Source organism: Centruroides vittatus, unplaced genomic scaffold, assembly GCF_030686945.1.
Source record: "Centruroides vittatus isolate TY-2023 unplaced genomic scaffold, ASM3068694v2 contig_482, whole genome shotgun sequence".
Classification (NCBI taxonomy): Eukaryota; Metazoa; Arthropoda; class Arachnida; order Scorpiones; family Buthidae; genus Centruroides; species Centruroides vittatus.
In genome coordinates, this window is record NW_027122272.1 from 580555 (window position 1) to 592949 (window position 12395).

The 12395-nt window shown below is 28.2% G+C and overlaps 1 protein-coding gene across 1 annotated transcript in view; it reads right to left on the reverse strand.

Annotated features, from left to right (window-relative positions):
- Positions 1 to 433: 433 nt before the first annotated feature.
- LOC136977908 (metabotropic glutamate receptor 3-like) overlaps positions 434 to 12395 on the reverse strand; it is a 33291-nt gene continuing 21329 nt past the window's right edge. The window contains exons 3-7 of the mRNA XM_067273502.1: positions 5601 to 5726; positions 5389 to 5528; positions 3550 to 3723; positions 2791 to 3357; positions 434 to 1925 (exon numbers count right to left, since the gene is read on the reverse strand). Coding sequence (XP_067129603.1) covers positions 726 to 1925; positions 2791 to 3357; positions 3550 to 3723; positions 5389 to 5528; positions 5601 to 5726 — 2207 coding nt within the window. The 3' untranslated portion in view covers positions 434 to 725. The remainder of the gene's footprint in view (positions 1926 to 2790; positions 3358 to 3549; positions 3724 to 5388; positions 5529 to 5600; positions 5727 to 12395) is intronic.

Genomic DNA, 12395 nt, shown 5'->3' on the forward strand with positions numbered 1-12395 from the left:
TTGTAAAGTTATTGTTAATTTATATTTTATATTGTATATAATAAATTTCATTTGATGATTCACTTCAGTAAACGAGTTGCTTTTACTTAAAAATATTTGTTAAAGTTTATTTTGTTTTTAAAGAATAATTTGAATAAGTATTAAGTTTAATAATAATACACAAAAAATTTATCTAAATTGACGTTCATATGTAATCATACAAAATCATAAATAAGATATTTAATCTTGTAGAAACGAAACTTTATTTTACAAAGAATTGTCTATATCTGCATACATGTTATCATTATTATTGCCGATAACAACTGCTATTGATATAGAAACAATGGAAATATCTGCTCTAATTAATAAACAAACTGTACATATTTAATTGGAACAGATATAAAAAGTAAAGCTTAAGACAAGTAAATTCGACACTTGTGCACTGAACTTTAGCATATTTTTAAAACATTCATAATTCTTCATCCAACTATAAAATTTTCTTATCTCTCTTTTACTAAAACCATTTTATTCAAAATTCATGCATGAACTTACTCTGACCATTTATTAAACGCACACCTCTTTCGGAAGTGACTCTGTATACAATTTGCAATGAATTAGGTATTTAAAAAATTCTAAAAAATCTCATTGTCCTCTGCTCTCTTCAAATGCATTTCTCACAGAAGCGAAGTTGAATTATTCACTTTTAACTGCTTTCTTTTTACTTTTTACCATAATCATAAATTTCTTTATGTATAAACAGATCTAAAATCATCGTAGAGAGGGTTATGGGTCATTTCTACCATGCCTTCCGATTTGTCTAAGGTTTTGGCAGCTTTTTTCCCACGAGATGTAGTGCTTTCTCCAGATATACTTTCTCCGTCTTGCTTAAACATGGTAAACACTGTAGACATTGATTCAGCATATGATAATGGCTTATGAGGTAAACCACCTTGTCTGTGAACTTCATATAAATATGGTATAAATATTCCCCCTAAAATGATGTAGGCGATCACAATCAAACTTAAGCTCATTATCATGTCTTTAACTTCTCTTTTAAGAAAGCAGTACAAACATGTTTTCGAAACAAAAGCTATTAGAAACACGATTTGAGTGATCCAGAGGCAGTACCCTTCTCGATGATTATAAGGGACATTTCGAGAGGTGAATGCTACCACTAAACCGATTACAATAACATAAGCTATATAAATTTGAGACGTAACATATTCGTTCACAGAAACGGAACAAAACGGTACATCATCAACAAAAAATATTTTAGGCGTTTTAAATAACCAAAACTGTACTTCGAGAGCAATTTGTATCCCAATAATAAATCCAAGGGTTATAAATTGATTTAAGCGGCTGACACGACCTCCTAAACCAAGCAATTCTTGTGATCTAAGATGCATCGCGTGAAGTAATAGGCAAGCAGATAGCAGAGCTAGAGTTATATTGTGACACACCCTAGTAATTCCACACAATATCGTTGAAGGACGAAAAATAAATGGTATTGATGATCCGAATAATAATAATACGGACAGCAATGTTAAAAACATCAATGGCAGGTTTCTTTTTTTCAGAGCCCCTTCGCACGATTTCATCAGAAGAAATGATATGATATAAATCGTTGATAAAATTCCGACGGTAGAAAGAACAATAACTGTTAATGACCACGGTCTTGACACCCAAATACCTAATCCAGATGTACCTAGTAATGTTTGAAATTCTTTCTTTTTATAATCTGCATTAAGAGGTATGTCTGTTGAATTTTGCATGGGATCGGTTCCATAAAACAATCTTGATACGCCGGGAGGTGATAAAAGACTGGACGATCTTGGTTTGTTTGTGTTAGCCGTATCAGTTTTGTTTGGGATCGAAAATATATCAGATAACGTTAAGAATAAGCCATCTGCATTCGGCGCATCGTCGTCTTCATCATAATAACCAATCTGAAATGGGAATTATCAATTTTAAATATATTAAATCTACGTAACAGAAATAAGCTCAATATTAAATTTAGGAAGAAAAAACTCTTTCACAAAAATGCTCTTAAAACATTCTTAAATAAAAATTTTAAAATAAGATAAGAAAATTGGATTGTCACATATTTTAAATCTTGACTCACTTCGAAATATTTACGTTTTTTAAATTTTATATACGAACGTGAAAAATGATGCAGAAATAGTTATTAAAATATTAATGAAACTATTATTGAATTAAAATTAAATACAAAATAATTGTGCAAATAATATTTAGAAAATATATCAGTAGAATTAATAAATACAGTATACTAACTTAATAATAAATTAATAAAATAAGCCAAAACTTAGTGATGATACTGTTTCATTTAATATATCTAAAAGATTCCAGACCAGTATTATTATTGGCGTTGCTTTCTTCAGTATCATATTATTAGAAACAGGAAAACAAGTTGTTATTGCAGCATGAAAAATATTACGATATCCATCACAATGTTCATTTAAAATCGCCTCTAACGATGTTAATGTTTGTCTTATTGCTTCTAATTCACATTTAAAATAGGAGGCAGAAGAGTTTGATGCTCCAATGCTCTTGCAACTAATCAAAAAACCAAGTTACTATTGTAACTTGGTTTTTTGATTAGTTGGAACATCTTTGAAAGAGTGGACACAATATAATTGCTTAATCTTAGGTATGGAGAAAAGACTCTTCAGGGTGGAGTTTTAAAAAATTAATAATAATAATTATTATGTGACCATTCGAAATATTTGAATAACCGTAATAGAAGCAAAGTAAAATTATATTCTATGATATTAAAATAATTTTTTTCCTTACCTGTAAAGTATTATCTTTTCCTATAAGGTAAATATTAAATCTTTCAGTAGCTATTTTTCCATTTTTGTCGAATCTTACAGTTACATTCCTTTCATCAAATACATTGTTGATGGCGAAATTAATTGTTTTAATTTCATTGAAAATGTCGGAATTTAACGATTCTTTAATCAAAGAAATACAATCGCTACCGTAACTGCACTTCTTTTTCTGAATGTTCTTTAAACATTCCGAAAATGTCCAAATTATTTTGATTTCATCAGAAATAGGCTTACTAATAGATGTATAATTATCCTCCAATGTTTCGTTCATACTGGACAATCTTGCAATTAATGGATGCTTTGATATATTACCTTCGTTAAGTTCTTTCTTCCAATAATCTTCAAATCCAGAAACGGAGAGAATTTCTGGAGTAATTACAATGAGATCTTCATTTGTAGAATCGGTTAAATTAAGCAAATTTGTGAAATTTGTTATTTTTTCAGTTAAGAAAAGCACCAGTTTAAATTCTTGAAGAAGCTTAATGACTTCATTTGCAGCGATTATATTTTTACTCATTATTATGAAAGTCTAAATGAAAACAAACGATTTATTAATACTACTATATTTTAGGTCTAATTCAAATTTTAATGATATAAATTAAAACTATAAAAAAAGGTATTAAAATATTTGAATTCATATGCAAAATATTACTTATCTAGTATATGATTATATACATTTTACAAGTTAAATAACTGTTTAATATTATACTAAAAATATTACCTGAACTGACATGCTTCTATTAATAGCTGAAATATTTTTATAAGGTAATATTTCGACAGTTATATTGTTTTGAAGAGTTTCTTCTTTAATCACATTTGTTGTTTCATCGAATAGATCAATATTAATAAATCCTACTTTATACCATCCAGCTCTTGAACAAAGAGAGACTAAACACTGCAATGAAATATTCTTATTACTAGGCTACATCAAAATTTTTATACAGTTTCTATATTTTTGCTCTTAGTATTTATAATTATTTCTACTAAGAAATGAATTTGTTATAATGTTCTGTTATCCGGCAAGTTATTTGTAAATACAGTAGCCCCACGTTATATCGTACATATTGGGAAACAAATCAAATGAACGATATACCAAACGGCGCAATATAACAGTTACAAATATCCACCTGTTGTCTATTTTCGGTCTCCATATCAACTTGCTTTTTAGTGGGTTGTATTTCATACAAAGAAAGACATTCCAAGCATTGAAACTAAGGTAATATTTCTTTGCCAATAGAAATTCAATGGAAATCGATTTTTTAAAAAAATTATTGGCTAAAGCGCTTCTATATTTGGAAGACAAAAGAAGCGCGATATATCCAAATTAGCGATATAACAAAGGGCTACTGAATTTACAAATGACAAATGAAGGGAAATAGTTAAAAAAGAAGACAAATTATTTCATTCATTCATTCCCAATTTTTGTTATTAATTTGTTAAATTAATTGATCAAGTAAACAGTGTTGTTCAAAGAGTTTTAAGATGAAAATTATATGAAATTGTTTTTCTTTTGAGGAAAAGTTACGAAACACATTTAGCTACCATCTTTTTTTTTTGTTTTATTGATTAAAAAGCATTTTTACCGTTGATTATTTTTATAATATATAATGTATAAATATCAAATACTGTATATAAAATAAAAATGAATAAGATTGCATTTAAATTGCTCTGTTCTCATGGCTAAATTACTTTTGTTCGTGAGAATTTAACTTTTTACATAATTAAAAATTTAATCAAGAAGAAGAATTATCAAAATAACTGTTATTTATCATATCTTTCACTATTATCATAATAATAAAAATTAAAAAGCTAATTTTCATAATTTTATTTTTTAAATATCATGTTACGATATAAAGTTCCTTCATATTTGCAAATAGGATCAAGGTTATAAACTGAATACGAAACATAAGTTTTTATGAATTAATTAAATTTAACTATTTAATGAATAATTAAATAGTTAATTAGTTAGTTAAATATTTAATTATATATAATAAATAGTCATTTTCATACAGTAACGGGAAAATTCCACATATCAAAAACTATATGTCGAGGATTTGTAATCGATATGAATGGAAAATTTTGACGTAACGCTATTTGTAATAAGACATTTGTCTCTAGTTAAAAATAGGAGAGTGAAACACGTTTATTTTATATTAAGAAAAATAGAGAAAAACCACATAATTAAGATAAAATAAATAGAAATAAACTAGCGATTTTTCTAAACATATATTGAAACTAATAGTCTTTCGTTGGACATTCAGACAAGGCGTGTCAAAATATGAAATTGTATCTTTTTAATACTACATTTGCTCTTTTCTAATGTGTCTTATTCCTTATTAACTTGTAAAATGATTACTCTAAAAGTTGAATATTTTGAACTAATAAATGCAAAACGTTAGAGTTAAATATTCAAATAACGATAACAGATTAAAGAATTTAAAAAACAGTTTTTGTAAAAGTCATATTATTTTCTCCTATGATCTAAGTGAATTTTCTAAATACAGTAATTCAATACGAACGTGGTTATTAGGCATATTGTTATAATGTACAATTTACTTACCCGAGCTAATAATAAAGGGGAATATGAAGTAGTAATAATATTCGAAAGTCCATTTTCAGTTGTCATTAATGGAACAGAAAATGCTTCCAAGATTTTCACAGGATTTTCCCATATTGAAGAATTTCCAAGAGTAATTACACCTATAAAATATATAAAAGAAAATCAGGCATATTAAATAATTAATAATAAATATAAATAAAGACATTTCTTACCTGCTATGGGGGGTCCTCTATCATTTGTACATCCTCGTATTTGGATATGGCCCAGATGTTCCGTCAATCGAAACACCTGTCTCTGAGCTACATCCTGTCTGTCGCAGGTGTCATATAAATGTATTCCTAAAATATTCATATTATATTAGATGAGATCGAAAATTGATACCAATCTACTGCGTGATTAGATAACAGAAATAATTTTAAATTTTAAAATACTTAGCATATTTAAAGCACTTAATTTTCTGAAATATATTAATATTTCTTAATACATATTTATGAATATAGGCTTATATGACTATGTGTATGGATTACCAAATATTTATTAAATAATTTCAATAAATTAAATTTGTTTAGATTATGTAAAATCGTGAATACTAGTTCTTTAAAAAACTTATAAAAAAACAAATTATTTTTATATAATAATTCAGATTAAGCCAGCAAAATATTAAAGAATGAAAATGTGTTTTGAATAAAATTGGCAAAGAGTCAACTTGTTTAGTTCATAATCATGTCAAAAGCCATTATAATTCTTATGTAAAAATGCATTTTATTCGTGAAGATCGTGACATTCTTTATTTAAAAATAAAATTTACTAAATCTAAAATTCCTGTTAGACCTATGGCAAGATGCTACGCTATTAATCAAAATTATAGGAATTCTTTAAAAAAATGCATCATTTTAATAAATAAAATAACGCAAATTTAAAGGAAATTCGTAATTTATAATTTAAATGAAATTAGTTTGTTTAAAATGAAAGTTTTAAGTTAAATTACAACATTATTTTTGTAACAAATATAAAATAAAATGGCTTAATATAGTTGTCTCTGTAATCTGACATATATCGGACAGGATGATGCCTGAACACAACAGATTTCGGAATACTGAATTTTTCATGTACGTACGGTACCGTACCGTATAGTAAAACAACGTACTTGGTTCACAGGTTAGCTTTATCGTATTAAATAGCGATTATGACTGTTTTGTCGACGGCACATGCAACAAAAACTAGCGACTGACAGTGTACAGGAGGGTCTAATGATGTGTTCACTTGTTTATAATCGAGTGGTAACACGAAAATTTCATTTGTGCCGCTCTGCGGCAGAGTGTCGGACTATAGAGACTAATGTATTGCAGAAAAACTGCAGAATATTTTAAAAACAAACACTTTTTTGCTTCGTGAATATCTAAGACTATAAATAAATGTTTTTATTCTTTCTTCCTCGAGGACACTAAGAGGACTTTTTTCCATGTCCATCATTGGTTCGGCCAGACCCTCTAATGACCCCGGGACGTCCGGGTGGCGAGAGATGAGGCCCGACACATCTGGGGCTTATCTCCCACGAAAAACTCCTGAGATGCTCGTCCGGATGCGATCCCTGTTTCAAAGAGTAGGATAACGCCTTATCCACCTCGTCTCTTCGGCCATCGTATTAAATTTTAACAAATTCTCATATATTTTTAAACAAAGATTAATTATTACACTAAAATAGCTTTTCCTAACATGCTACTCGTAATCACTTATGGCCAGCACAAATGCGAAAGTTGCAAAATTTAGTTTAAAGTAGTTTGAACATCGTGATGAATCAATAAAAGAGAAATCAGATATTCAGAAATTAAATCATTCCCAACAATAAGCGAATGGCACCTTAACCCCGTAAGTCGACCTGAATAAATAGCAAAAGGGAGATTAATGAGAGAAAAAGAATTAGAAATTTGACATTAATCTTCATATATTCACAAATATAACGAGATTGCAATAAATATACAGTAATTTGTCATTCCAAGGCCATATAGTACCAGTATTGAACCCGTTCCACAACTAAATAGTTGTTTACCACTTTGAAAAATTTTAAATCTATTTAATATAGTCCGATAGTTAGGTTTGAGCTACTTAATTGAAAAAATAATAATATTTAATTGAAAATACATTTGTCAATGATTCTGTTTCAATTTTTTACAAGATGAAAACACCGGAAAAACTAGATTTCTATGGCTAATAATTTAGCAGATAATTCAATTTGTTCAAATTTACAGGAAAAAAAAAATTCTAAATTTTATTCGGGATATATTTTAAAATATTCAAATAGAATATGAATATTGAAAAGGTTATCTGAATCAAATTTAAACGCAATGCTCAAATTTGTTTTTATAATATATATATATATATTATATACTGTATAAATCTTATCGTTATGACATACATCTAACTTTTTTGTTTTTATTTTGCAAATTTTGTCTGGAATCTCTAATTTTCATATCTTATGTTTGCTCAGCTCTGCAAGAAGCAAGAGAACTGATGCATTTTGAATATTTATCACTTAGATAATAAGTTAGATTTAATATTAGAGATAATATCTAAAAATACATTAAGGTCAGTTGAAAATGACCTTTATGAATTGTTCTGTTTTAGAGATTATTATTTAAGTTATATAAATTATTCAACTATTTTGCAAAATACGTATGGGCCTATTGAGAGATCACGTAATGTTTCACATGCATTGTTAGTAAATTAAAATATAATATAACATAACATGTCATTATTCAAGTTCTCTCAAGTCATTATATCTTGTTATTCATATTTTGTATGATTTTGTTACATTGGGGAAAAAGTCAATGCCTCCTGCAGCAGGATTTCGACACTTATTATAATATTATTTATAATTAAAAACTAAATAAATTATTTATGTAATTACGTTTTTTATAAGTTTCCTTTGATGTTTTATGTAATCTGAAAAAAAACGAAAAATATGAAATATACCGGATGATTGTAATTAAAGTACCCCTATATATATTTCCATAAAAAATTAGTACCGTTTCAAAATTTGCTACTAAGGCACTTTTGGTGCAGCGAGCAAAAAAAAAAAAAAAAAAAAAGCAGTTTCATTTGTAGGAACACTTAAAAGCGAAGTTCGTTGAGGATCGTTTCTAATTTGGCAACCTTGAAAGACCGTAAAACACTGCGTGCGAGAAGTAAGAAAGCGTATCAATTACGGTCGGCCTTCAGATTTTACACCTTCAAAACAAGGACAACATTGAGCAGTATTCCCCTGTATTGCTTAGATCTCTCTATTGCATGAGATCTTGTACAAATTAAATGTTCATTGCTTTTGGTAGCAGAAGTGCCATAGTGGCAAGTTCTGGTTCCAATAATTTTATGGAAATGTCTTCGGCATGCCCTGAAATGTCACTATACCGAATTTGATTGTATCTGAACTGCTAAATACCTCTCTAGACAGCATTAAATAGTGGTAATCTTTAAAGCACTAAGTTAGAAAAAATACATTTACATTTTTGTTTGGTCTATCTTTACTGATTTTTGAATCGTTAAATTATACTATTAAAAGTATCACGAATCAAAATTATGGCCTACAAGTGGTTAGGGTGGAGTGGATAAAACCACTGAACACTGTTAGTCAGTCATGGGTTCACGCCGCGTCAACGGGATGGCCACGTGGAGTTTTCCGAATTTTCTTTACGTTAGTAACACCTAAATAGTGGCCAATTTCCCATAAAAGACCTTCCGGAGCACCCTTTCTTGGTAGATTTCCCATGTGTCGCGTTGTCGTACACTAATAAGACCAAGCTGGAACCAATCAGAATTATGATCCTTAATTTATACGTTAAAGTCAAGAAATTGCAGTTTATAACTCATTGTATAGCATGTTTCAAATTAATATACACTATGGGTTTTTTTATATACTTGTACAGATGTCTACCTCTTTGTGGGATTCGAAAACGAATCCGGGCGGACATAAAAATCCAGGAATTTTTCGGGGATGGTTTGTCACAGATATATTTGGCCTTGTACCTTACTATACCCGGCCAGATTCACAATAATTAAGAAGCCCGCTTAGTGCCCAAAGGTGGGAGAGTAAAATTAAAAAATCCAGCAACGAGTTCCTTAACTTTCTCGGCAACATTTGGTGGCACCATCTGTTATATTTTTATTAATAAAAATTTTTACATTTTTAACTACTATAAAATGACAAAAAGCTTAATTTTGAGAATCGTTATTGAGTTTTTTACAAAAAAAATAAATTGTAAATGCTAATAACGAGTAAAATCGTCATTAAGTCTGACCCTACTGGAGATACATTCGATCCCCATTATCTCACCATCCGTTCGACCTTCAGACACCAAAATTTAGTAGCATCAATCCCCCTGATACACAAACATTTCTGCAAAATTTCAGAAATTTTCAACAAAAAGCACAGGAGTTATTAAGCTTCAAACAGGGTGAACAAAATCGTGCCCCCCACACGCACACATACTTTCCTTCTGTTATATATAACAGCCGGAAAAGTAAAAAATAAAATGCTCCATGAGTGCGTGTATTACTAGATAAAATTTTGGATACGTCACAAATTATTACGTAATTATGTAATTATATATTACAATTACAGTTTGTTCTTACTTTTTAATTTTAAATTATTATTAAAAATATCTTCAGAATATGATAAACGACCGAAAATTTTAGTTTATATTAATGATATAAAGCAAGAAAAATTCTTCTATCGTCAATTAAACTTAGAAAATAAAATAAGTTTTATATTGAAGTTTTTTAATAACAAAACGTATATATTGAAGTGATTATCTTATTTTTTCTATCAGTTGCTAGCATTAGTTCATTTTTTTGGGTATTATTACTTCTGAGGATTTCTGGAGATAGTACAGGATTAACGAAGAAATTGTTCATTTCTTTGTTAATACCATACTGTAGTAAATATAATGACTTTCTGCAAGCGTATGAGTTTGATAATCTCTGGCAATAAAATGGTATAAAGAGCAAAGAATGTCTTTGTCTTGATGGTTTACAGTTTTACTTTTGACGATTTTGCACATTTTTATATTTAATGAATCTGATGAATACTGTAGTGTCTTGCTCCTGTGCATCATTCTTTTCCATTAGCAACAAAGTCGTGCCGGTCGTCTATATAACTCCTTTCAGGGAAAGTTTTATATTGAAATAACGTGATTTTCGGCTTTCATCGGACATTTATATATAGTTAATCGGGGCCTCTTGTCCCCACGCTTTCTATATCTGCTCTTGACTTTCATGTATCTAAGTCCGTTTTCAAGATTAAAGGAGGACAGACAGATGAACGGATGATAGTAGGAATTATGTCTACAATTTTTTCAAATTAGACTGATGCTATTAAATTTTGGTGCAAATATTCATGTTATTTATCTTTAAATACTTTGAAGGTAACTTTTGTAATATTCGTTTAACTTTAAGTTAAAGTGAGTATTAGAAAATAATTCTAATAAAGGCGATTCTATGCAGTTTATATTAAAAAAGCATGTATTAAAATGTTACAAATAAATCGAATAACAACATTAATTTGCATTTGACGAATACCAATTTATCAGTCGAAATGCATTTAGACTATACTCAAAATTGTAATAAAACTTAAGTCCTTAATGGATGCGTTTTAAATTTATCTTAAATAAGAATAAAATTGTTCTTAATTAATTTCTGTAAAATTACAAAAATGCATGTTGAATAAGTTAATGTTTTTATTTTAAAATAAATAAATTACAGAGATTCTTTTAGATGGGGGTTAAGGGATTACAACATAAATTTAGGAAATAAAAAAATTAACTTTTAAAATATGAACTATTTAATATCCACCACTACGAAATAATAATAAAAGATCTATTCTTGGATAAATCAAATTACCAATAGGAAGAAAAGAAAAAATTACGAGATTAAACAGGAGTAAAATTTCAAAATTCATATCTATTATATTGTGAGTAATGAAATTTTTAGTTAATATAATTAATTTCGTGTTTTGTTTAACTATAATTATGACTTGTGAGATAATGCTGTAAGAGTTCATCAACCGAAAGAATGCGATCAGATGACTTACAACCAAAAAATGTTCAGTGGCTTAATCAAAAGTTTTAATCTCTCTTATATCGATCATAAGGATAAATCTGTAGTATTAGATAACTTGTTATTGCCTTTGTTGTTAGCTAGTACTCATTCATTTCTACATTGAATCACACGTATTAATCACAGAAATCAAATATTCACCTACTTGCACGAATTCTCATTTAAATTATTATATAATAATATTTTTCAATTAAATTTTAAGAAAAAGTATGTTATCAATTCATTTTAATAGTTATATATATATAAGAAAATATATCAAATGACGTTAACGAGATCATTTAAATCTTTAATAAGATAAATTGTAGCCATCATGTTAGCGGCAACGATTATTTCTTAAGATCACAGCTCTCTATTGTTTAGCAAAAAGCGAATAGTCCTATAAGGATAAGAAGTAAAACAAAAAAAAAATTACGAACCTTTGTTAAGGTATAATTTCATTTGTAATGATTTTATCGTAAAATTTTAATATATAATTAACCCACATCTAAAAATTATAAGATCAATAACACTTCAAATTTTGCTCTTGAAAAATCTAAAAAAATCATCTAAACTTAATATTTTTTACATTCGTTATGGCCATTGTAAAACATAATTAAAATGTTGTTTCCTGTAACTAATTAGTTCAAAACAATGCTTACGTTTATTTTATAAATTGCTGTTCAATTGTCATACAGCTATTTACACAAACTTTTATATAAATCTTATAATAATTGTTAACTTCTTTTTGAAGACATAAGTATGTTATATTATTAAAATATATATATAATTTATGCATATTTCTCGATGAATCTTAAGAGGAAAAGAATATATATGTACACGCGTACACACACGCAAACACAGAGCGAGAGAAACTTGGAGAGAATAAATAGCATTTTTTCAATAGTTAAAATAAGAAA